Here is a 27,574-nt window from a genome sequence, read left to right on the forward strand (position 1 = left end):
AGGAGCTATGAACGAGCTACTTCACATTGGTAGAAAAAATTGAGGATCCATTTCAATCACTCCTGCTAGCTATTGGCTCAATACAAGTAACCTCTCCTACTTTTCATTTCCTTCTCTTTTTCAGTTTTTTTTTAAGTCTCTGGTCACTCTTTAACCTCTTGCAAGTGTTTTTTCTCGATCTTGGGATCGTATGGTTGCAAGTGCACTAATGCTCACTTTTGAGGTTACATAGGGGGATATTTTCAGAACAGAAACCGTGGAGTTATTGCACACAAAAACAATTCACAAAGAATAAATTAAAATGAAAACAAAGTCCCTGGAAACGGCGCCAAAAATTTGTTGCGCCTCTACTTAATAGCTAGAGGATAAGTGCAAGTGCACACTGTCACAAGTAATAATCTTGAAATATTCCAAGTTCGTCTCCACAGAGACTAGTTTTTCTTTTGAAATCAAATTTGAAAACTGTTAGAATAAACAACCAGGTTTGTGATAAAAATTGGTGAGATTGGTTGAACACGACAAACACACGAGAATAATAGAATTTAAAAGGCTAACCTCCTACTTCTGTTTAGTTCTAAAAGATGAATTACACAAATCAGATGTGCACGTAATTAAACTCAATTTATGCAAACTAGTTCAACTTCTATTTCGTATTGCTTTTGGTTTGTTTAGAAGTTTAGGCTAGTGTTTAACTATGCAACTCTAGAATCCTAAAGAAATTAAATGTCAACTTACGTTTAACGGGTAAGAGAACCTATGTCTAGGATCTTGTTTTAGTTATTATTTCTAAGTAACTTCCCGTTTTACCTTGACGAGATCTGTTTGACTCTAACCTTCTCATAATTAAATTCAAACTAATGTGAATTAAACAAGTGGCCAACAAGAAAATCAACTGGATAAATTGTATCAATCAAGATAAGCAAAAGGAGCGTAATACGCCGTGCTCACTGATAGATGTAATTTATAGTGATAGGAACTAAAGCATTCGTAGGAGGCTTGAAGAAATAATTTAGCTACTCATGGAAGTAAAATAAATAACAAAACAAGAGAAGGTAACAGAGTGATGCATTTTCATTGAAATGGAAAGGAAAGTACAAACTTAGAACAAATAGAATTGAAATAAAATAAACAAAGAATAATTGTAAAAACAATAAAGGAAGAACAAAACTTAAAGCTAGAATTAAAACTTAAAAACTAAAGTTGACAAGAATTTAGAAAGAAAAAGCAAAAGCATGGAAATGAGATGTCTTGAAGTGATGCTTGGAAGCTCCTTTTATAGACCATGGAGATAACAAGATGTTCAGAAATGCATGGGAGGTTGGAACCAAATGAGGTTGTAGAGATTTTAGGAACTAATAACAAATCTTGGACCAATTACTTGGTCAAAAGTTGTTATTCCCGTTTTGACAATCTAGGCATCAAATTAATGTGGCTGAAGCATTGTGAAGCTCGAATGTCCAAATCAATTGGCTGGTGCATCCTTCTAATAATCTAGAAATACTTGGCGTGCGATGTGTCTGACGCATTGCAGTCATCAATTTTCAATTTTCCTTACAAAATAAACAAAATTTCATCAATTAGCCTCTATTTGCTTCTAACTACTTGCCTAAGTCCTTAATAACGAAATATGCACATTTTCCATGAATTATGTGCATTAACATACATTTTCCATTATAATTAACTCCCAACTAAGCATGTAAAACTAATCTTTTTAGCCTTTAATCAAGTCTTATCAGTCTTGTCGCCTTTTAATTTGTCGTTGGTTAAATCGAACCCGATCAAGGATCGTGGTCGAAGTCTGGGTCAAGTCAGGTCCATTACTTTTTTTGTTCCTGTTGGTTAAATCGAACCCGATCAAAGATCGTGGTCGAAGCGCCTGTCAAGCAAGGTTCGTCATTCTACCCTTATGTAAATAAATTTTCGCCTTCCCAATACTTTGTCTTTTTGTCTTTGTCTACCCTTTTAGTTCTGCAAGGATACAAAAAGGGCAGCAAACTGTAGACATCGTATTTTGTCCGACTCTCTTTTGTTAAATTTATTTATTTATTTATTATTATCATTATTATTTATTTTATTAAGTTTAATTTTAATTACTTTGGTTAAAAGTAACATAATTTACTTTATTATTAGTTTTAAGGTAAAGTTTTAATGAAAGTAATTTTAAAAATAGATTTTTTTTTTCAAAAAGAATTTGTTTTTATTTCTTTTTGAGTTAAGGTTTTTATTTAGATATTTTTTAACAAACAGATTAAGAAGCAGTCATTCCTTTGATTTTTCTTCGTTAAAGTTTACAGGTAGCTTCACTCCCTCATATTTCTCCCTTTTTTTCTCTATTCCTTTTTTACCTTCCCCTTGGTTACCATTGCCCTCTATAGTACTCTAATGACGGGGGTTGGAACCTTCCAATATTCTCAAGGTGATAAAATTTTTCTAATGACATTCGTGCCACTCATACCTATTAATTCATATCTTATAACAAAGTGTGAATTAATATAACGTCGGACATTTAAGTAAAAAAACACAAAAATATTTTCTCTTGGACCAAATAATATAATAGGATAATTTATGACAAAATATGGTACTGTTTTCAAACAGGTGTTGTAGGGTGCTAACACCTTCCCTAGGCTCAGTCAACTCAGTCAACAATCTGTTTTTCGTAGACCTTGTTTTTTTTAAATAGGTGACCAATTACACCTCGTAGATGATTGGTGGCGACTCCAAACCCTTATCTCGAAAGAGACCCTTCAAGGGATGACGTCGCCCACTCTACGTCGCGATGACGTTGCGACACTGATGGTTTTAGAATTTTCCCTCTATAAATATAACAGTAAGCTAAACTCTAAAGGGATGCTAAAAATCACTCAACTCTCTTACTCTCTCAATGCCTTGCAATTGGATCCCACAAACTAGATTCTCGATCAAGAGACTTACAAGGAATATCAAGTGGTGTTGTCTCATTGGGTTTACACGAAGAAAAGTCTTCAAATGTAAAATCTGAAATTCTTCCTTGTTTTATATTGTTCTGTGTTTTAAATTTCAAAAGAAATTGAAGAACACGTTCTACTGCTTCCACTCTAACATTCACATCATTTCAATATAAGGAAATGATACCCTAGCTGCAAAAGAGAAGACAAAATAGAGAATCAAAATTAGAGCATTGATTGCAGAGAACATTCCTCCATCTTGTCACCATCTTTCATCGAAGAAGGAGCTGAAAGCGTGGCTGGTTTTCCTTGGTGTCATCATTCTGCTGCTGAGGAAGTTTTCATTTCCCTGTTGTCTACTTTACTGATGGAGCCCATTTCTCTTCTACCCACTCTTTTCTTTTCTTGCGTGATGAACTAAAACCCACCTTCATGGGGGATCAGCCTGTTGTAGCCATTTTATTAACTGTGCTTGAGTAAGCTTAAATACTGTTTTAATAGAAGTATTTTTATTCTTTCATCTCACTAATTTTGTTTGGCCAACTTTATTGGTGCGTTAGCTTACTTGAGGCTCGAGAAAGTCCTTATGTTGCGTGATTGCTTCTATTAGCTTTAAATCTTTCTCTTTGTAGTAGGATGGTGAGTACTCAGGGATGAGGCTTACCCTATTGTGCCTATAAACTGTTTTATTGCTTGCTTTTATTACAATGGGAGTTTGATTTAAGCATGTTTGGATATCTCAGGAGAGAACCACGTCTATTTGGAAATTCAGTATTCTGGGTCTGCTATAGCATAGTTAGTAATGGGTGAAAGCATATGAGCGAATCCCCTTCGATTTACTTTGCAATCGTTTCTTCTTCACAATCTGTTTGTTGTCTGAGTTGGATGCTCAGCCTTGTATCGAAATATTTTTGCAGCTGTTCATTTAATGTTTTATAAATTTATTTTCATTATTCCTACAATATTCCAGTCAAACTATTTTTATTTTAGCTTTTGGTATTCTGATTCGTTGGTTCAAAGTATAGTTGCAATCCCTGTGGAAACGACCTTGTTTATATACTACAATTGATTATTTAGTGTATACTTGCATTAATTTTCACCTATTTGTGAGGAAGCAAACAAGTTTTTGACGTAGTTGTCGGGGATTGTGTTTTCATATTTTGATTTTAGCATTTTGGAATACGGTGCCTAACGAGCTCTCTCACCTCTCTTTCGGTTGATTTGTGTAGTGAATGAACGATTTCCCTATATTTGAATTTGAGTTTGACCCTAAAATTGAGCACACTTTTAGAAAAATAAGGGTTGAATAGAGAGTACATCGTAGAAAAGGGGTTGGAATGAATCCGAACGCACCAAATCCACATGAATTGAAGTAGAGAGAACATCAGGGGTTGAAGTTGGCCAAACTATGCCAGTACCTCCTCTGAACGATGTTCTGCTCGCAGATGATATCGAGCATGAAATTTGAGTTTATGCGGCCCCAGCATTCTATGACCTCAACCCAATGATGGCAGACCCCATCATTGAAGTCGGTAGATTCGAGCTGAAGCCTGCAATGTTTCAGATGATCCAGACCGTAGGACCATTCCATGGGCTTGCATCAGAAGATCCCCATAGACACCTAATATATTTCATGCGAGTGTCAGACTCATTTAAAGTAGCAGGAGTAAGCAAGGAGGCTATGCACCTGAAGTTATTCCCTTATTCTCTGAGGGACATTGCTAGAGAATGGTTAGATTCCTTACCTGCCGAATCAATAACTTCATGGAATAACTTAGCTGAAAAGTTCCTGATGAAATACTTCCCACCATCGAAAAATGCAGAGCTTAGGAGAAAGATAAACAACTTTCAACAACACCTAGGACAATCTTTGAGTGAGTCTTGGGAAATATTCAAATGATTGCTCCAGAAATGTCCATATCACGGTATACCACGTTGCATTCAACGATTGAAACATATTATAACGGTTTGAATGAGGCTACACAGTTAGTAATAGATGCCTCAGCAAACGGATCATTACTGTCAAAGCCTTATGTTGAACCCTTCGATATGTTAGAGAGAATTTCGTGCAATAAGCACCAGTAGTCAAAGTTCATGGGCTTCATCGATGACATCTAAAGGATTAATAGAAGACAATGAAGTGGCAGATTTGAATTCAAAAATCTCAAGGTTAGCAGACATATTAATGAAGAATATAACTTCAGGGGATGCTGGAGCTTCCAAGGCAAAATTGAATAATGTGTAGAGTATGTCATGCCCATATTGTGAATGAGAGCACCAATTTGAGAATTGTCTAGGCAACCCCGCATCAATGTTTTATTTGGGGAATCCACAGCAAAACAGAAATAATGTATATGGAAGTACTTATAACCCAAGTTGAAGGAACCATCCAAATTTCAGTTGGGGCGACAACCCGTCAGTGCAGAATACTGGAACTAGCAGATCATCAGAAAGTACAGTACCCACCTGGAGTCTCAGGGTAGAACCAACAGGCAGTTCCAAAGCAACCAGAAGCCATGACCCTCGAGTAGATGTTTAAGGCATATATAACTAAAATGATGCAAATGTTCAAAGTCAAGCTACATTGTTGTAGAGTTAGGTGACGTCATTGAGGAAAATGGATGTTCAAATTGGTTAACTAGCGACAAAACTAAAGAATAGACTAAAAGGAGTGCTCCCGAGTGACACAGCCCTACCTCCAGCTCATCATCGACAAGAAGGTGACAAGGAAGGAACAGCAGCGACTGAGATCTCTAAAGAATAAGGTGAAGCTACACAGAAAGACGAACTAGAAAGTGTAACTCCAAAGTGTAGTAAGCAAACAAGAGAGAAAAAGAACAGTGGAACACAGACCAAATCAGAAGGTCAAGAGTTAAATATGGAAAAAGAAAAGGGTGAGATGCCCAGAACAGACAATGCTAGGGCATCCGTGTCTAAGGCAAATGGAAAGTTGAAGCAACCGGACCAAGTAGCTACTCCAGCAGAATATGTACCTGTGCCGCCTTATCCAAAAAGACTGCAGAAGAAAAATCAAGATGGGGAGTCCAAGAGATTCCTTGAGGTGCTTAAGCAACTACATATCAATATTCCACGAGTTGAAACTTTAGAGCAAATACCTACATATGTGCGGTTCCTAAAGGATATTCTTACAAAGAAGTGTAGGCTGGGTGAATTCGAAACGGTATGCTTAACCAAGGAATGCAGTACGATCTTGACCAGCAAGATACCCGAGAAAATGAAGGATCCAAGAAGCTTCACAATACCCGTATATCTATTGGAGGCCAGAAGATTGGTCAAGCTCTATGTGACCTGGGAGTAAGCATCAACTTAATGCCTTTGTCAGTGTACAAAAGGTTGGGCATGGGAGAAGTGAGACCTAAGACTGTCACTCTACAGTTCTCTGATCGCTCCATTGCGCATCTGGAAGGAAAAATCGAGGATGTATTAGTACAAGTAGATAAGTTTATATTCCCTTCTGATTTTATTGTACTTGATTTTGATGCAGATAGAGATGTGTCAATCATCTTAGGACGACCATTTTTAGCCACTTGAAAAGTATTAGTGGATGTGCACAAAGAAGAGGCCACCATGAGGGTGCAAGATCAGGAAATAAAATTTTTTGTGTATGATTCAATGAAATACCCTACGGATGTTGTAGAGTGCTCGGTCTTAAGAGTACTGGATGAAGCGTTGATTGCAATGCTAAGCTTTGAAGTCATGCTACAACATCCAGACATTATGCTGGAGCAAGCAGACGAAGATAGCAAAGAAGTCATTTATTTAGACAATGAAAAAGATATAACTCAGTCATGGTCTACATTATGTGAAAGCCTAAATATAGAGGACATTGGCCGAAGGCAGCTGAAACCATCAGTGGAAGAGCCTGCCGAGTTAGAGCTTAAAGTTTTGCCCCATAACTTGAAGTACGCTTATCTAGGTACTTCAAAAAAGCTCTCATTATCATTGCGGCAAACTTGTTTGAAGAAAAGGAGAAGGATCTGCTGGCTGTGTTAAGGGAACAGCGAAGGGCAATAAGCTGGACGATAGCTGATGTCAAGGGGATAAGCCCCAGTTTTTGCATGCACAAAATTGTTCTAAAAGAAGACAGTAAGAACTCAGTGGAGCCGCAAAAAAGGTTGAACCCAGCAATGAAGGAAGTGGTGAAAAAAGGAAATAATTAAATGGCTAGATGCTGGGATAATCTATCCAATCGCTGATAGTGAGTGGATTAGTCATGTACAATGCGTTCCAACAAAGGAAGGTATGACAGTGGTGGAGAATGATAAGAATAAACTCATTCCCACAAGGACTGTTACTGGATGTAGAATATGTATGGACCACAGAAAACTCAACAAATCCATCAAGAGAGATCATTTTCCCTTACCCTTCATTGACTAGATGTTGGATCGATTGGCTGGTCATGAGTATTACTGTTTCCTAGATGGATACATCATTTATAACCAGATCACTATTGCACCTCAAAATCAGCATAAGACTACTTTCACTTGCCCGTATGGAACTTTCGCTTTCAGAAGGATGCCCTTCGGTCTGTGCAATGCTCCAGCAACGTTCCAACGTTGTATGATGGTCATTTTTTCCGATTAAGTTGAGTCAGTGGTAGAAGTCTTTATGGACGACTTCTCGGTGTTTGGGGCGAATTTCGCTTAATGTTTGTCAAATATTTAACATGTGCTGCAGAGATGTGAAGAAACTAATCTGGTCCTCAATTGGGAAAAATGTCACTTTATTGTCCAAGAGGGTATTGTGCTAAGGCATCGCGTCTAAGGAAAGACTTGGAAATAAACAAGGCAAAAGTATAAGATATTGAACAACTGCCACCTCCCACAACCCTCAAGGGTGTGAGAAGTTTCTTAGGTCACGCGGGGTTCTACAAGCAGTTTATAAAGAACTTTTCTAAACTCGCTAAACCTTTATGTTCTTTACTATAAAATGACCATGTGTTTAATTTCTCTCATCAATGTTTGCAGGCCTTTACCACGCTAAAGCATGCACTCACCCATGCGCGTATCATTCAAGCTCCGAACTGGACCCAGCATTTGAGCTCATGTGCGATGCGAATGAATTTGTCGTTGCGGCAGTTTTGGCACAGAAGAGGGATAAAATTATACAGCCTATATATTATGCCAGCTATACGTTGATTGGAGTTCATATAAATTATACAACCACAGAGAATGAGTCGCTGGTTGTGGTGTTAGCATTTGAGAAATTCCGTGCCTATTTGATGGGGGCTAAAGTGATCATCCATACGGGCCATGCTGTGCTAAATTATTTGTTAACAAAGAAAGATGCCAAACCAAGATTGATCAGATGGATTCTGTTGTTACCGGAATTTGATGTAGAGATCAGAGTAAGAAAGCTTCGTAGCATTTGGTAGCTGACCATCTTTCCAGAATTGCAGATGCTGTAGCAATTAAAGACAATTTTCCTGATGAATATCTGTGGGCTGTTTCACACAAAAAGCAGAAAGATGAAGAACCTTAGTTTGCAGATATTGCAAACTTCTTAGCTTGTGGCATACGCCTAGAAGGAATGACAAAGCAACAACTGAAGCGATTCTTGCATGAATGCAAGTTTTATTACTGAGATAACCTCTTCCTTTATGGGCTAGGGCATGATCAAATACTGAAGAAATGTATATCCGATGCTAAAGCATCCCAGGTGCTAGCAAACTGTCATGTTGCACCGTATGGTAGACACTTTGGAGGTCAACGAGCTGCAGCTAAGTTGTTGCAAAGTGGTTACTTCTGGCCTTCCATATTCAAGGATGCTCACAAATTAGTCAAACGTTGTAATGAATGCTAGAGAGTTGGAAACATATCTAAGTGGTCTGAAATGCATTTGACTTACATTTTGGAAATTTAGTTATTTGATGTCTAGGGGATGGACTTTATAGGTCTTTTTCTTCCCTCCAATGGCCATCTGTTTATCCATGTAGCAGTGGAGTATGTGTCCAAATGGGTAGAAGTCATATCTTGCCTAACCAGTGACACCAAGGTGGTGACCAAATTTCTTATAAAGAATATTTTCACTCGATTCGGTACACCAAGGGCAATAATTAGTGAAGAAGGATTGCTACAACATATCACCCACAATCTAATGGGCAAGCTAAAGTCTCCATCGCGAAATCAAGAGCATTGTAGAGAAGGTGGTAAACACGAGCAGGAAGGATTGGGTGCTGAAACTCGATTAAGCAGTGTTGACCTACAGGACAGCTTTCAAAATGCCATTGGACACGTCTCCATATAAATTGGTATTTGGAAAGTCCTTTCATCTACCATTAGAGCTTGAATAGAGGCCCTTTTTACTGTGAAAAATTGAACTTTGACTATGTTGCAGCGAGTGAAATTTGAAAGATGCAGTTGTTGGAGCTGGAGGAATTCAAGAGGGACGTTTATGAAAATGCCAAGATCTATAAAGAAAAACCGAAAAGGTGGCATGACTCTCACATTACCAAGAACCTTTGAAAGAGTACAACAAGTTCTATTATATAATAAGAGCTAAAGTCTGAAAGAGAGTTTACTATTAATGGACATTGATTAAAGCACTATTGGGGAGAATGTCTAGAGAGAAATGCTGGAGCACAACAACTAACCACTGCCTAAAGCACAGAGAATTCAGAAATAAAGGAGCCACGATTAATTTCATCTATTTTTTTTATGGCTCCCTCTGATTTAGTTTTGTTTCACATTTTTTTTATCATGTAATTTTCATTTTTGAAAATTTGATTTTGTTTTAATTAATTTCATTTTTTAATGTCGGAAATAAAGTAGTGAACTATGTGTCCAAATAGGTAGAGGTCATATCTTGCCCAACAAGTGATGCCAAGGTGCTGACCAAATTTCTTCTCAAGAATATTTTCACTTAATTTGGTACACCAAGGGCAATAATTAGTGACGAAGGGTCCGATTTTGTGAATTGAGCAGTGGCTAGGTTGTTAGCCAAGTATAATGTTAAATAAAGGATTGCTACAGAATATCACCCACAATCTAATGGGTAAGCTAAAGTCTTCAATCGCGAAATCAAAAGCATCCTGGAGAAGGTAGTAAACATGAGTAGGAAGGATTGGGTGCTAAAACTAGATGAAGTAGTGATGACCTACATGACAGCTTTCAAAACGCCATTAGGCATGTCTCCATATAAATTGGTATTCAAAAATTCCTTTCATCTGCCATTAGAGCTTGAACACAAGGTCTTTTGGGTTGTGAAAAAGTTGAACTTTGACTATGCTACAGTAGGTGAAATTCGAAAGATGCAGTTGCTGGAGCTGGAAGAATTCAAGAGGGAAGCTTATGAAAATACCAAGATCTATAAAAAAAAAATGAAGAGGTGGCATGACTCTCACATTCAACCAAGAACCTTTGAAAGAGGACATCAAGTTCTATTATATAATTCTTGACTCAAATTGTCCCCTGAAAAGTTGAAATCTAAGTGATATGGCCCATGTTATGCATGTCTATCCTTACAAAGTTGTTAAAGTTAAAGAGCTGAAGTCTGAAAGAGAGTTTACTATTAATGGACGAGATTAGAACATTATTGGGGAGAAGGTCTAGAGAGGAATGCTGGAGCACACCAACTAACCACTAAGTAAAGCACAGAGAATTTGGAGGAGCCAGGATTAATTTCATCTATTGTTTTATGGCTCCCTCTGATTTAGTTTTATTTCGCATTTTTTTATCTTATAATTTTTAATATTTGAAAATTTGATTTCGTTTTAATTAATGACATGTTGATGAAGATTAGGGTCTTTAATTCACAAAGGAAACGAGAGAAAGGGCAATGATGGGTGGTAGGCATGCTTGGCTGAATCAAGGGCAGTTGGCAATCGCTCAATGGCATGGCAAGAGACGCCCCTCCCTATTAAGGAAATGCTCAGCATCCCTTATGCCTTGATAATCGACAACGGGAAGCGGTTCGATAAAGCCCGTTTGAACAATTTTTGTGACGACCTCAGCATCAAACACTTCAGCTCGTCCCCAGCCCATCCACAGGCGAATGGGTAGGTTAATGTCATAAACAAAATCATTAAGCGAGGTTTAAAAAGTAAGCTCGAGGCATTAAAAATACTGTTGGGCCGAGGACTTGCCAGAGGTGCTGTGGTCATACCGAACCACCACCCACGGTTAGCGAGTAAATGATGAAGTACTCTTGCTCAACCTGGACTTGCTTGAAGAAAAAAGAGCTCAGCCGTAGCATCGCTGAGCCGAGTATTAGAATCACATGCCTCAGTATTACAATGCCAGAGTGAAGCCTCGAGTGCTCAAGGCGAGCGACCTTGTAGTAAAAAAGGTCTTGAATCACGTAGGAATGCTAGATCCGAACTGGAAAGGACCATATAAGATCCGTGAAGTAGTTCGAATCAGAACTCACATCCTTGCCGACCTGAATGGCAACAAACTACCTCACCCTTGGAACGCTGACCATCTACGCATTTATTATCAATGAATGTAAAACAATCTAACTGTGATTAGGTTGTGTACAACATTAATAAATGTCTATCCCTTGATATTCAAGTCTACCTCAAATTGCTGAGCTACACTTAACTTGGGCCGAGGAACGATATCAGAGCTGAGCATGCGAACTGACGCACAGCCTAGCTCGGATCAACCCCCCCCCCCTCATTAACAGCGTTAAAAGAACATCTTAACACACATTAAAAATATCTGAGGTCAAGTCAGCGGCACACTCCAAGAGGACATGAATATAAAGTGGCGAAAATAAAAATTCTCATTAACTCCGAAGAAATGGCCAAGGTGTAAAGACCTTATCCAGTTATAAGGTGGGTCGAAGCACAATGACTCAGGCCCATTACATGATTCTAAAAAAAAAGTAACATAGAGAAGCATCAACGAAAAGAGAAATAGCCGAGCAACGAAGTTAAAGGTTATCTCACTGGTCACCTTCTTGGTTTCCATCTACAGCCGGATCCTCAGCTCGGACATCATCCTCCTCTTCTTCGTCCAGCTCAGCTTTATAAGCCTTGCAGACAGAGGTCAAGTCCAAGTCAAGCGCGATCTTCCTGACCTCGTCTGTGGCTATGTCAAAGTCATGGTTATTAAGATTTCTTATTGGATCGGCAAATTCCGGCAAGTCTCTGATCACTTTCTCCAACTCATCGAATGAGGTCCATTTCTTCACCTGAGCCAACTGCTCGGCTTCCAACCTATCCTCGACTTTGTTGGTGTGCTCTTCAGCCTCGTTCACCCGACCGTCAACTACACACATGTCCACCTAAGCCTAACTCATGTGGTTCTCCAAAGAAGAAATGGTTTTCTCTAACTCTGCTTTTTCAGCTGTCACCTTCGCCAGCTAGGTCTTCAATTCTTCAATGGTCTTTGTGGCTTTTCGTTCTCATGAGAAGCTCACCTTCCTGACGGACAGCTCCTTACCGACAATTGCCCCAACATGACATGTAGTAAAGTGGAACTCAGTGGCTTGGTCGATCATGACCTGGACATAATCCCCAGGCTTCTCAAGAAAAGATTTCTCGCTCCACTTCAGCATCCGAGCTGTGCTATTGTGGAGGGCAGCCGTCGCGGAGTCGCGGGCCATCTTAGTAGTGAAGCTGAACTTGAAGGGGTAGGCAAAGTCCAGCTTCCAAGCCACTGTAGAGAGACCTTCTTCCTCGATGGTCAGGTTAATAGTCTCTGAGGGCGACCGAGACGAAGCTTCATCGAATTTCTTCCTATTTGAGTTAGAGGAAGATTGACCTTTCTTTCAGGAACTCAAGGGAAATGACAGTAGTGTTTCAAGCGAGTAAGCTCGGATGGGTCTTGAAGATCCATCTGAGGCACGAGCTTTTGGAGCGGGAGTGTGCTCAGCTCTCATGCACTTCTCTCCTCCGCTCGAAGCGGTCTCTTCAGCAGGCCTCTTCTTACTCATGGCATCGTACAACTTCGAGAGCATTTTGTCAAGTCTAGAGCCTTGGTCGAACTAAGGCTGGCAAGACCACACTAGTGAAGGATCACGTTGTCAAGGAGACCCTCGTCCCATTTTTTATCGAGCCCATAGGAAATAGGGAATCGCAAATTACCTCAACCTGATAGCTAACCCAAGGTGGAGGACGAGGGATGACTGCGTGTTAGCTTAGATATAAAGAAAAGTTGTCTACCCTATACTAATGACCACGGTCTACCAACAACGTACCTACTTCCCCAAATTCGCTAGACACCTGGCAGTACGATTCACTGTCCTTAGTGACCAACCAGTCCCCCGAGATGAAGAACCACCTGTCCCGCTTGTGCTTATTAGCCGAGGGGGAGTCGACAAGTTTGCAAAAAGTATTGTTGGTCGATATGTAGTATCGACCAGGAGAATCTCGGTATGTTTAATGAGGTGGGTGGCAAAGAACTAACCTACATCTAGTAAAAGGCTCTCCTCACCCCCACTAAATCCCCACCAGATGTACCATAAACGGACCAAAGTAACCAACCATTTGAGACTAGCTGAGCCGGGGCCAAGTTTGTGGCTGAGAGGAAACGTTGGATAAATAGGTTAAGGGGGAGCCGAACTTCATGCTTGAACATTTGAGGGTACATACTGACCCACCCTGTTTGAGGGTTGTCCAAGTATTTCCTGACCTGAGGTAGTAATAACTCTCCAAAAGAGAGTTATTCTGGTGATTATTTGGGTAAAAATGTGCATTAAAATGTCAAAGTGTGTCGGGTTTAGGTCATAATTAGCATGAATAGTGTTAAAATGTAAATTCTTAGCTAAATATTATTGGTCTTGAGAACTTTGGCCAAAAACAGCATAAACTCTTGTATTTGTGGTTCTTTTACAAAGGTTTTTAAAGAGGAGACAAAAAGAGAAAGAAGTGCTGAACCAGAGAGGAAAAGTCAAAGCATTGTCAAGACGGAGCATATAAAAGTTGGAGCATAGCGATATCAGGGCATGGGTGTCCGTACAGTTAATTCAAAACCACGGGATTCCCCTATGTCCATACAATCCCCAGTCGGGTGCCCTAAAAACGGGACCCGATATTTAAAGGGAAGGTTGCCCTAGCCGACGGACACACATTCTTTTAGAGCTGAAAAGACAAGGGAACGAAATATACCCATTTTCGGGAGGAGAGCTGATGCCGGAAAGAGGAAGTTCGCCTACCTAAAAGAGCTATCTGCTTCTTCTTTCTGTCAATTATTCACTTTTCTGCTATGGGTTATATTCTTTCTTCCTCCATTTTGTTTTCTTCACCCATTATGAGCTAAACCCCATTTCGGGGGAGGTTCGCATGCTGTAACTGATTTGAGACCGAATCTCTAGCTGCTACATTTATTTTTAAGCAAATTTGAATTTATTTTTGAAACCTTCGCGTTACTGTTGGCCGCTGTTTCGTGTATGCTAGCTTCTATATTGACTCGGAAGGGCTTGTGGGTGTTGACTTGTTTTGCTTGTGGTTAGCGCTATTCGATAGCTATAGAGATGCTCAGGAATGGGGTCCCCTAATCATGCCTATAGTTTGGATTTTATTTCTTGGGTATTTAGCAAACGGGAGTTGTGCTTACTCATGTTTGGGGTGTCTCGGAAGGGAACCAAGTCGAACTGGGCATTAATAAATGATTAGTTGCGCTAGAGTATAGGTTGATAATGTGTTAAAGTATGTTGAATCTCCCTCGCTCTCTTCATATCTTTTAATCCCTCATTTCCTCTTTCTGTGCTACTACATCCTTGTGTTAACAGTCTCAAAACTGTTGTGTCTTGCAAGTATCTGTCGTCTTATTATAACGTTATTTTATTGTTTTTCTAGTCAATATCCATACCCAATCTTTGTTTATTTTAATTTGTTGGTATCTGCATTTATCGTTAAAGTACAACCAAAAGTCTCTGTGGATACGACCTCGTTACGTACTACAACCGACGAATCGTGTTACTTGCACGTGTTGACAATGCAGTTGTGCAGACGCAACAGGTAGCCTCATCCTAATGCTATCAAGTATCCTATATAAGTCACAAAATTCTTTGAGGTCATCCTTGGTACAAATAGAGGGAGGAGGTTCTAGCCCAGGCACAGGGTTCAGACTAGGATCACCTTGGCAAGAGGTGGATGATGAGTTCATAATGAGCTCTATACTAGACGAACATGATGCGCCATCTTTCTGACCTGCGCAAGGTCTAAAAATTACTCCCCTCAACTCGGTAGATCGCTCATGGAAATGAAAAGATAAGAAATGCGACTGACTTAGCGACGTTCCGAGCCGAGGACACCTCGAGAGCGAAAGGAAATTTAAGAGAATTTTTTAGATTCTGCTTTGAAAAGTGAAGAATGAACTCCACTATTCACCACCTTTGATGAAATCATCTCAGCCGTCTGCAAAATTTGAATTCAACGGTCCAGATGCATTCCCGCCAAAGCCAGCAAAGTGTGACATCAACATACGTCAGCTCGACCATTCGAATTCCATCCATTTTGTTAAAAGCTTCAGCTCATCATGCAACTTTTTCATGTCACTGAGCCGACCCGACGTGGCGCCTCAGCTCAGTGGAGGGCCAATGTTTGACGTGATTTTCAGCCTACACGTGGCACATTTTGAAAGGAGAACAGAAGGTACACATGACTTTGATTGATAAGGCTTAAGATTCACTACATCGGTGTTGTCTTCTAGTACCGAACCAATGCCTTGGAGCACCGAGCCGACCCAACTTCCTCGAATAACGTTCCCATATGTTGGATGAATCAATCTGCTTAGCTTCGGCTCAGCTCCATTCTTCGACAGACTCCACGACAAGACGACGTGATTCACGGCTACCATAAAGAGTCTTCGAGGCCTTGTCGAGAATATTGTCAGGGAAGTTGCTTATAAGTAGAACTCATTTGCCTCATTTTCAAGTACGCGAATACTAAATTCTCTCTCGAATTTAGCTTGGCAATCTATTGACTTAGACATCGGAGTGTCTTCTATTTTGCAGGTTCCCTGTTCGATATATCTCCAGCTCATCTTCCAGGTCATTTTCTATCCAAGCCAAGGTTCGTGGAGTTGGTCAATTTCTTTATCAAACAATACTTATCCCCAATCAAAATTTGACGACTACTTATTCAATTTTCTCTCTTCCTTAATGCATTCATCTTCTCCTAATTACCAATTTTTATAATGATGGTAAATAGGAGATAACTACTTACTTACCCATGAACACCTAAGTTTTATCTATTTTTAAATGGTTTCAAACGCCGAATAATTTTCAAACATTTTCAAATCATACGAAATAGAAATCACTATTTAAGTGCGTGTTTTGAGATTGCTTTTGAATAAAAATGCTTTTTAAATAAAAATATTTCTTCTATAAGAACTTTTGGAAACATTACTAATTTAGAGTGTGTAAGACATGTTTGAGTGTAATTTTGACATGGTCAAAATTACTTTTTATCATTGCAAAATCACTTTCTTTTAAAATGATCATGTTTAGCCAGAGATAAAACTAATTTTTGAAAAAATTTAAAATCATTTTAAACTGATTTTTGAAGTATTAGTTGGTAGGTTATTTTTGTTGGAGTAATTGATGCACCACCTCTTAAAATTAGCCATAATTTTTATTGCTAAAATTGTCCCTGGAAATTTCACCCCTTTCTCTATTTCCCTATTATCTTCTTTTTCATGTCACAAGCAATCGAAAGAAGCTTTTTGTGCCAACAAACTAGCCAGACCAACTCCAGTCGACAACCACAAGCCAACCAAACCAGGCCTACCAACATAGGCCCAACCACCTTGAGTCAACCAATGCAGGCTGGGCCAACCAGGCCGACAACCTCGAGCCCTACCAGCTCGAGCTGACAAGCACGGGCCCGACAACTCTGTGATGACCATCCAGGGCCAAGCACCAAGGATCGACTAGCACTAGCCTATTGAACCTAGGATGACCACCACGGGTCAACCACACTGAGCCAACCAACCAGAAAGGGTTAGCAACCTTGGGTCAACCACCAAGGCTGACAAGCCTTGGTCAACCACCTTGGCCTACAAGTTCAGCCCGACCAACTCGAGTTGACCATCTTGGGACGATCGTCCAAGGTGCAATCGTCCTTAGCTCGACCATCCCAAGCCTAACCACTCAAGGTCGACCGATCTGGTACGATTGTTCAAGCCCGACCACCCAGGTCAACCAATACATGCTCCAACCACCCCACGTCGACCAATACATGTCTGACCACACTCGAACAACCAATTCAAGTCAACCATCATGGGCAGTCCAATTGACATGTTCATGAAAGTGAGTGAATATGTGATTTGTGCCCCAAAACAGGTAAGGGAGTATTTGTGGTATATATTTATGAAATAATACTCTATCATTTTGGGCAAGTGTATATCTAACACATGCCATCAAATTTTAGATTGAAAATTCATTGACATATATAATGTAAATGTACATTAGTAATTTATTGCGTAATAAAAATTTAGATTGACAAGATTTTCTTTGAGAGAGAACTCAGACGACAATGAGTCGAGTTCCACGAAGTCCATGAACTTAAATTTCTTTGTTTTCCTTGCAGGATGGTTCAATAAATATTGTCGACTACTTTGTGCTCCATTATTATTGTGTATTTCGCAACTGCAACTACAGTGCAATTTGCTCACCACTAAAATGAAGAATCCAACGGAATCAATACCTCATCATTTTCCAAGTCATGAGAGTGGTTATTTTCATTCCACTTGTCATTAATTATTTAACATAAATCTAAATTCATTTTGAAATCCATCGTTTAACTTGCATCATTTGATTTTTCTACTTGTTTAGATAACTACTCATCAAGTAAATGAACAAAACAGGCATCTATATAAAGTCTCTCAAGTAATTTACAAAACAAAAAATAATAAATAGAAACATAATGATAAAGATTCTAGAATGTTTTTTCCATGTAAATTTTAGAGATAAATAAAATAAATGAAAATAAAGATCCCATTTTATAACATTTTTTTTGTTTTTTTTTTTTTGAAAATTTAGCTTATAAATAATATTTTCACTTATTTTTTTTGTTTTTTTAATAATTGCTTTCTTGTCTATTTAAAAAAAAAACAACTTATTTTTGTAAATTTAAATTGCGCTAAAAACTCAAATATATATATAAGAATGGTGAAAAATATACTAAAGAAATTGAGATAAGAAGTCGGCACAAATTTAAAAAAAAAAAAAAACTAAAAACAAAATCTTTATCAAACTAGGTCTTAGAGATTAAATTGGAATAAACTTGAAATTTAGAGACCAAAATATGATTTAAACCGTCCTTTCTTGCAAACCATCCCACAAATACAATATTATAGTATAAATTCATAAATTTAAAAAGAAAAAAAAAATCTATACTTTCATAAATTTGGAACTATGAACTATTTGTTTCTATATTGCATTGTAGAGGGATTTCTATAGAACAATTTGGCATAGATACACAGAAGATGGTCTCAATTTTTATCAAGATATCCCCAGAATCAACTTACAAAATAATCATTCTCTGGTTGTGTAGTTTCTTCAAGTTTTATGAGGATATATAACAAGTAAAGAGATTAGCCTTACACGGGTACTCGATAAGAAGGATCGATCATCTTCAAGATAAACAGGTTTCCTTTGTCACCTCTGGATATTCTGTCAAAATTCAAAGATATCAGTGTAATAAAACACCATCCAACAATTGTTGAACTAAAAGAAAGTTTAATAAACCTTGGTGATGAATAGAAGAATACAAGTGTTGATTTATGTAATTTAAGTAAATATTAGGTTTTTTAATATTTAGTTTGGTATATTAGCTGTAATTAGTAGGTGATTATAATTTTTTATTATTTCCTTATTTGCAAGGTGTCTATATTCTACTCAAGAAGATTTATTGTAATGTTTGTAACTGAGAATGATTGAATATTTATCCACTTTAAGGTCTTTTCAAAATAGAAGAAACTGAATAGATTATCTCTTAAGCATCACAGACACTTTACATGTTATAGTAAGTGATCCAGATAGACATGCCAAAATTGCAAAGCTAACATCCAAAGTTCTCTAGTTTATACAACTGAGTTTGGGATGACTTTTGAAAATGTACTTTTATGTGAAAGCACTTCTATAAACAATTTTAGAAAAAGTACTAATAAGATAATTCTCATAAAATGTACTTGTAGAGTGTTTCAGAGTATTCGGAGAATTTGTACCATCTCAATTATCTAACTAAAAAGCTACAAAAATGTAGTGTTGGAAAACGTAATGTTGGAGCATGAAACCAACATAAGAAGGTACTTGTAGAGTGTTTCAGAGTATTCTGAGAATTTGTACAATCTCGATTATTGCTATAAAAGTACTTTTCACCCTCTCAAACTTATCCTACATCCTAGAGTCAAGTAATCCCTAGCAGACTGAGGGAGAGCAAATGGAAATGAAACCAACTAAGAAGCTCTCCCTTCTCACAACATTCTCAAAGAAAGTCACTCAAAAAAACTCTTAACAAAAGAGACAATTTGGTTTAAACTGAGGACAGAAAGCAATAAGAGATACTGGATTAAACTTGATAAGAGTAAGCCTACTACCTTTAGACACAAACTTTCTTCTAAACTATTATTTGTGTAAATTTAATCCTTCAGCTGACTTTTATTTCAAGTTCATTTATATCAATGATCATTATACATAGAACTTCTTGTTTATCAATGACATAACTACTAATTATAATCTATATTAACAGTTTCTGATATTCTTTTATAGAAAGATCAATAAAATAAATGGTTGGTTTTGGGACATGAAGATTGATTATATATTTGTTAAAAGCTTATTCAATCTTGATATAGATGTCATCTAATCTAACCACCTATCTTCAGTCTGAGCATTAAATGTTTGTTATCCAGAAATCAAGCATACTTCCTACAACCAGAAGAAAACTAGAGAAAATGATAAGCAACTTTGTGCACAGTTTATAGAATTCGTCTCGCTCAATACTAAAGATATGAAGAGTCTATTTTAGCACAATATCTTACCGCAACTCTTCATCCAAATATGTGATTTCCAGTTCACCACGAGCTCTTCCTGGTGCTTTAACAGGTATCTGTTGTTCAAACATGGAAAATTTATTCATCAATAAAATTATAACTAGTGAGAGATACATCGAGAGACCTTAGTGGCATGCTATAGTGGCACTCAACCGGGATGACTTCATTCAGCCACAACCAAGAAGAGGTGTGCCTTGACTTACTTCGTGATTTGAGCGAAGTGTTAGGTTGGTTGCTGAACAAATGATTTGATAGTTTAGTTTATAAGGTAGTCTTCACACCAATTTACAGTTTATATGAGTTTGACAATCTGGAAATTGTTTTTGAGTTCCATCTATTGCATTTCTGGGCACCAATTCTTGACAAATTATAAGATATTTAAGAAAGCTCTTCACAAGTTTTTAATTTAGAATTTCTTCTTTTGAGTAATTGTTTGATAGTGCAATAAATTATTGTGTGATTGCTAATGGTTGGTTTTTTATGACTTGAGAGGGTAAAAAGTGTTTTTTTTAAGTAAAAGTACTTTTCAGAATTTTTTAATAGTCAAAACTAATTTTGGATACTTGACCCTGATGTCATACTTTTTTCTAATTGTGTGTTTCCCGATTATATCATAGTTACCTTTATAGAAATATTTTGCACTTCTGGGCACTTATTCTTACGTACTTTTAGCAAATTGTGTTTCTCCCAACCCCCACCACCCCTCCTAGTAAAAACACAATTGGACACTTGACCCTTGGCCAATCAATGATAAAAGAACAGAGCAATTCCTTTTGCCGACCAGCAACAGAAACTCCAAACTTTTTCAGGAAGCATAAAGAAGCAATGCCCCTTCGAGAAGCATAAAGGAGCTTGATTCTTTAAGAAACTTAATATTCAATGGTCATAACTAAGCAGTTTTCATATGGTTAAAGAGTAAGCCAAAGCAGCTCGATTCTTTGCATGTAAGGTCCTGTGAAAAGTTTCAGTCATAACTCCTATACATGACATCCACACTTCCAGCAATGTAATTTTTTCTTTTATAATAAGAAAAAATTTCATTGATAGTAGTAATCTAACTTCTCATTCCTATTATTTCAAGAATCTGAATCCCAAAGTCTGTGAAATGCAAGGCACAGAATATAGTATGATCTATATATGGAATTACTAATTAAAATAACCAGACAAAACAGATGACTTACCAAACCAAGAATTTTGAAAGTGTCAAATTGAACAGCTACTTTCCTTGTGTTCAAAGGCATCAAGTTTGCTGTGACCTAGAAGAGGGACAAGAACTTGAACAGATAAGTTTTTTTTCTTTTTAACAAGATACAAAATTGTCATTGATGATTGAAAATAAACCATACAAGTTGAAAGATACAAACTCCCATTGGAGTGAAGAGAGAAGAAAAAGACAAGTTGGAGGTGGAATAACCAATCTATAACAAGAAGTCATTATCTAATTGAGAAAAATAGATTAGCAGTTATTTGATATATTGTCAGATAATCGACAAATTGAACTTGTAAACAAACTTGAAATATTAAAAAGACTAAGCCCATTGAACATTTTAACTAAGAGACATATAATCTCGCAACCACTTCCATTTTATGTCTTCTGCCACACCCAACCCTAACTAGCAAGCTTTTTCCATAGACGATGCTACCTGACGAGCCCGAGGAGTCCCAAAGGCATCAATAGAGGCCCAAGAATATTTTTAGAGCTTCAGTTAGACTTGATCAGCCTTTGACTGCTAAACTCAAACTTAGTTTCAAAAAGAATAGAATAACTATATCAGGATTATTAAGCATAACGATATCCTTTACCAATACTCGCTTGGCAGGAGAGTCCAACCCACAAACATTCCAAGCAATAACTTTCATCTAGAAATTTCTTACTCCTACCATTTGCTCTAGCGACTTGTCTGAGGCCATGATCAGAACTACTACTACCATTTGCTTATTCTTACTAACATCAATTTGTACGGGAAACAAACATGTATCAGCCAAATAACAACCAAGGAAATTTTCCGGGAAGAATTGTGATAAGAATCATGGTGTTCCGCACGTCTCCACTGGACCTATTACACGAGCCAAGGCTAAGAAGCTTCAACAAGCATTCCTTATTCACGTACAAAATTGGATAGGCTCAGTTCAACCTTTATTTCAGATGCTGCAAAATAATCCAAGAGAGGACGATGTTGTGAAGGTCAACGTTTGCAAGATTGACGTTGTGCCAACATTTTAAAGATTCATTTGTTGTTTCTAAGTCATCAAATTTTGCTGGTAATTTTTGAGTTTTTGGTCTTCCAAATTATGGTTTCAACTTTAGAGTTCAATTCTGAGAAGTTATTAAGTAGACCAATTGTGGTCATTACTACTTATGGGTTTTATTTTGGAAAGTGAAGGGTTGGGGGTTTCACTCATATAATGGCTATAAAAAGCCCCATCCAAGCTATGTAAAAGGAGATTTTAGCTGAATGAAATTTGATCTCTCAAGAGACATTTTCTTTAGAAATCTCATTGCCATTTCTAAGGTTTCTTGCAATTCTTGTGATAGATTGCATTTTGAGCCATTCAATCCAGCCTTGATCAAGTTTGATTGTGGAATGACTCATTCTAGAACAAGATTTCCATTCTTGCTTCAAGATCTTTGATCATAGAGGTAATCAATTTCTAGCCTTTCTCTTGGTTGATTCTAACTTGTTTAAGGAGGTGTTAATTTCTTTGATTCAAGGGTTCTTGCTCAACAAAAGCTTGGATCATTGGGCTGAGAATTAGGATTGCCTTATCAAATTGTCAAACCTTCATGCCTATTGCATGGAGTATAGTTTTTGGGAGGAGATTATAATGTTATTAGATGATCTCATGGAAAATCTAATGGAGGTAAGAGAACCTGAAACATGAAAAAATTCAATGAAGCAATCAAGGTGATGGAATTAAAAGAGTTCCTTTGTCAAATGACAAATTCACTTGGTCAAACATAAGAAAGCAACTAATATAATCCTTGATACACAAATTTCTCATATCAAAGAACTGGATATAGTAATTGGACCATTGGTCTTCTCAGTCGTCCAATCAGAAACTTAATTGAGTCTTGGTACTTAATTGAGACATTAACTTCATTGTAATGCACTTCCATTTTTCTGAGTCTTAAGAGTTAAAGAGGATAATTATCATATTTAAATATCCATATTGAATTTTTATATGATATTATCCAGTTCATATCTTAGTTCCAGACTAACTTCATTTCATATGGCATCTGAAAAGCAAATAGAAAATACAATAATAAATGCTATTTGCAGAATTACATTATGTACAAATATGATCCATTTAAACTTGACACACAAATAAATATAACAAAGAGGCAGTAACTTATACCTGGTTGAAGAATGGCCCAGATTCCATATTTTGAGCTCTGAGTGTGTCTACATTGATTCCTTGATAGTTTGTTCTTGATCTTAAGAATTTGGGCCTCTATCAAAATACAACTGTTGAGAATTAATTAAATGATTAAGTCCACCTTAACTCCATAGCATAAACTTTAAAAAATGATCATTTAAGTACTCGGTGAGAAATATTTACATAAATCTTGTATGTATATTTGTCCTCTTATTTCAATGTTATTAGTTTATTCATTGAGTCTCGTAAGTCAAAAATACCATTTAAGATCATACAAGAGAGTGTACTAAGACTACATAGTTAAGTCCTCCGTGATCAAAAAGTTTTAGCTCTTGAGATTGGTGGGAATTTTAACATTAGTGATCACATATTTGCTTTTAGTTGCATTCTGTAGAAGGAAGAGAAAAAGGAAGAGCAACCTTATTCTGTCCCTTCTATCTCAAAAAAATAAAAGAGGAAACTAGAGGAATTTGATTTACAAAGTACAAAGATGCATAAATCAGAGCCTATCTCCATCGATTGAAGTTTCTTTTGATAAAGTCATATGTTCTCTTTTAGTTGTTTTGTTTATTTTTTCTTTTTGAACGACATATGAACTTTTCATTGATTAATGAAAAGGAACAAAATTTTTCAAAGATACAAACTTCGAAAGGAGGGAAGAAAAAAATAAATAAACATAGTAGAGACGACAAAGTTAAAGGACACCACTACAAGAGAGTGTATAAGATACAAACTATTCATTGAGTCTCGTAAGTCAAAAATATCATTTAATCTTGTATGTATATTTGTCCTCTTATTTCAATGTTATTAGTCTATTCATTTAAATTTTTGTTCTTCATTTGGCTGTTTTTTCCTTTCTTTTTTCACTCCCATTAGGTTGTATCTTTGAACATTTTTTTCCTTTTCATATATTAATTGTTAAAAAAAAAACAAAGTAAAAAAATGCATAAAGTGAGGCTGAAGAGTGTTGCCTTGAGGCTTAAAGTTCAAGCAGCAGACTGTAGGAAGCCAAGCCTATGTCCTCCACCTCAAGGATGTTTAAGTGTTGCCTCAATAGAAATTTCCTTGGTTGGAACAAAAGCTAAAATAGCCAAATTTAAAGCTTCACAATGGTGTGTTCATTCCGATCTCTTCTCCTCCTATTCTCCTAGCATGCTTTCTCTGAATTGGGAGGCATTTATAACCCCCCTTAGTGATGCTTTTATCTTTATCCTTATCTTTGTTGTCTCTATTTTAATTATTGCTTCTTTTATTTCGCTCACTCCTCTTGGAGTTTGTATCTGTTAGAGTATAGATATTAGTATATTTTATATTCTTGTATTAATATTAATTTGTCCTTTACCTTCTTCTTATAGGATTAGGTCAACCTTGTATATTTGTCTATATATATAGACTTTAATAATGAGAATACATCACATTGAATTCTCTCCAACCTTAGTCTCTACATGGTATCAGAACTTTAAGTTTCTTCTAAAATTTTTGTGCCCATTCGGGTTTTGATGCCCATTAGGGTTTTGTCCCTTAGGGTTTTGTTCATTGCTATCCAACTCAACTCACTACCACTATCGCCGCCGACCGCCGCCACCGTTTGCTAATTCGCCAACGCTGCTGTTTTCCAATTGCTATTCGTGGGTTTCGTCTCGCCGTCCTTCACACCTTCGTCGCCGTCAGTCGCCGTACGCTTCCGTCACCACCAATCACCTTCGCCCCTCTAGTTGTCGTGAGGTAGCACTTAGGGTTTCTGGTTTCAGAAAACACCCGATCCGGTTGAAGCGATCCAGTTCAACCGATTTGGTTTCAAGCAGTTTGGTTCATCCGGTTCAGGTTCGGTTCGGTCTGGTTCATCACATTCCGGTTCGATTTGGTTGATTTATACCGGTTCTAGTCCGGTTCGTTTGTTTCAGTTCAATTGGTTTGGTTCACTTGGCTCTGTTCAATTGGTGTGGTTCGATTCCCTTTCCTCCTTCAGATTTGGTTTGGTCTGTTTAAATGCAGTTTTTGTTTGTGTCCATATTGTTGAAGTTATGATCGAGAAGAAATTAACGGTAACGATTTCTGCGGAAGAGTTTGCTAAATTCCAACAGTATCAAGAGTTATTGATGGCATCATCCTCTAATCCAATTACTGTCATTGCTGATTCAGGTAATACCAATAAATGTCTTATTTTCTCAGCGTCAAAATGGGTCATTGACTCTGGTGCTACGAATCATATGTCAGGTAACTCAATTTATTTGCTACCTTTTCACCATCTACATCTTTACCTGATGTTACAATAGCAGATGGCACCACTTCTCCTGTTCTTGGCTCTGGCACAGCTCATCTCTCCAAAACTCTTTCATTGACCTATGTTTTAAATTTGCCACAATTTTCTTTTAATTTGATCTCTGTCAATAAACTTACTCGTGATCTCAATTGTTGTGTCTTATTCTTTCCTGGCTATTGCTTATTTCAGGATCTTACAACGAAGAAGACTATTAGTAAAGGGCGTGAATCTAATGGCCTTTGCACGTTTGATACACAAATACCTACAGCCACCGTTTGCACTTGAGTGCCAACTCCTTTCGAAGAACATTGTCGTTTGGGTCATCCATCTCACTCCGTATTAAAGAGTCTCCCTCCTCAATTTCATAGTTTGCATTCTTTAGATTGTGAGTCATGTCAATTTGCTAAGTTCATTGTCTCAATTCCTATCCTAGAGTCAATACACGAGCTAATGCTCCTTTTGAATTAGTCCATTCTGATGTTTGGGGTCCTTGTCCTAGTGAGTCCAAAAATGGATTTCGGTATTTTGTTACTTTTGTCGATGATTTCTCTCGTGTAACTTGGTTATATTTGATGAAACATCGTTCTGAGTTACTTTCTCATTTTCGTAACTTTCATGCTGAAATTCGAACTCAATTTGGTGTCTCTCTTAAAGTTCTACGGAGTGATAATGCTATTTTCCTGGTGCTCCTGGCTCCTATTTAAGTGAACATGGTATTATTCATCAATCGTCGTGTGCTGATACTCCATCTCAAAATAGAGTTGCAGGAAGGAAAAATAGACATCTTCTCGAAACAGCAAGGGCCTTACTATCTCAAATGCATGTTCCAAAATACTTTTGGCCTGATGCTGTTTCGACGGCTTGCTTCTTGATTAATCGCATGCCTTCGTCAATTCTTAAGGGTGAAATACCTTATCGTACTCTATGTCCTACGAAATCTTTATTTCTTATTAAACCTAAAATATTTTGTTGCACTTTTTTCGTTCAGGATGTTCGCCTCCAGCTCACCAAATTAGATCCTAAGTCATTGAAATGCATTTTCCTTGGTTACTCTCGTGTTCAAAAAGGGTATCGATATTATTATCCTGATCTCAATAGATATCTTGTCTCTCCTGATGTTACGTTCTTTAAAAATACTCCTTTTTCATCGTCCTTGAGTACCAGTCAGGGGGAGCAATCACACGAAGATGATACCTTTCTTGTCTATTCTTTTGTCTCTACTTCTACTGAAGAACTTCATAGCAATACATCTCCCTCTGCGCCTGATCCTTCTGATGCAACTTAGGAATAAGAAAATACTATTGATAAGAATCTGCCTTCAAAAGATACAACTAAAGCCTTTAAATAGGAGAGAAGTAGGCTAACGGTAACTACTAGTTTACCAAAGGGTAAACTAACTAACAGAATTAGAAAGGCTTAAAACCCTATACAAGCTAACAACCTTATACAAGCTAACTTATAACAGTTTACTACATCAATTTCCCTCTCTCCAAAAAGAAACTCGACCTCGAGTTTAAGAGGCTAACACAAATGAATCCGGAGCAGCACATGGATGAATGTCTGCAACATTGAATATTGGACTGATGTTGAAATCTGAGGGAAGTTGAATTTTATAAGCATTTGGGCCGTATTTCTTCAGGACCTTGAACGGACCAAATTTCTTTTTCTGCAATTTATGAGCAGAACCAGCCTTGAAACCCTATACAAGCTAACAACCTTATACAAGCTAACTTATAACAGTTTACTACATCACCTTCTCTCCCCACTATTACTCAAGTTTATTCTCGTCGGCAACCTCCTACAGACTCATGCCTTATACCAGCAGCTTCTTTGCCTGTGGATCCAGGAACGAGTGATGACCTTCCTATTGCCCTTCGAAAAGGTAAGCGTAAGTGTACTTATCCTATTTCTTCTTTTGTTTCATATAACCATTTATCATCATCTACTTGTTCGTTTATTGCATCCCTTGAATCTGTATCTATTCCTAAAACTGTTCATGAAGCTTTGTCTCATCCTGGTTGGCGGACTGCTATGTTGGAGGAGAT

General features: G+C 37.5%; 2 protein-coding genes across 2 annotated transcripts in view; one reads left to right on the forward strand and one right to left on the reverse strand.

Annotated features, from left to right (window-relative positions):
* Positions 1-5,802: 5,802 nt before the first annotated feature.
* LOC111023795 (uncharacterized) lies at positions 5,803-6,476 on the forward strand. Its single transcript, XM_022301275.1, has 2 exons — positions 5,803-5,985; positions 6,129-6,476. Exons 1-2 carry the CDS (start codon positions 5,803-5,805, stop codon positions 6,474-6,476), a joined length of 531 nt encoding a protein of 176 aa, XP_022156967.1.
* An 11,666-nt stretch (positions 6,477-18,142) lies between these two features.
* Positions 18,143-27,574, reverse strand: part of LOC111023791 (putative plastid-lipid-associated protein 4, chloroplastic) — a 40,880-nt gene continuing 31,448 nt past the window's right edge. Inside the window, exons 3-6 of the mRNA XM_022301271.2 lie at positions 23,246-23,341; positions 21,070-21,144; positions 19,877-19,944; positions 18,143-18,509 (exon numbers count right to left, since the gene is read on the reverse strand). Of these exons, the coding sequence (XP_022156963.1) occupies positions 18,437-18,509; positions 19,877-19,944; positions 21,070-21,144; positions 23,246-23,341 (312 nt within the window). The 3' untranslated portion in view covers positions 18,143-18,436. The remainder of the gene's footprint in view (positions 18,510-19,876; positions 19,945-21,069; positions 21,145-23,245; positions 23,342-27,574) is intronic.

This window comes from Momordica charantia, assembly GCF_013281855.1.
Source record: "Momordica charantia cultivar OHB3-1 chromosome 4 unlocalized genomic scaffold, Mcharantia_2.0 BLBB01000004.1, whole genome shotgun sequence".
Taxonomy (NCBI): Eukaryota; Viridiplantae; Streptophyta; class Magnoliopsida; order Cucurbitales; family Cucurbitaceae; genus Momordica; species Momordica charantia.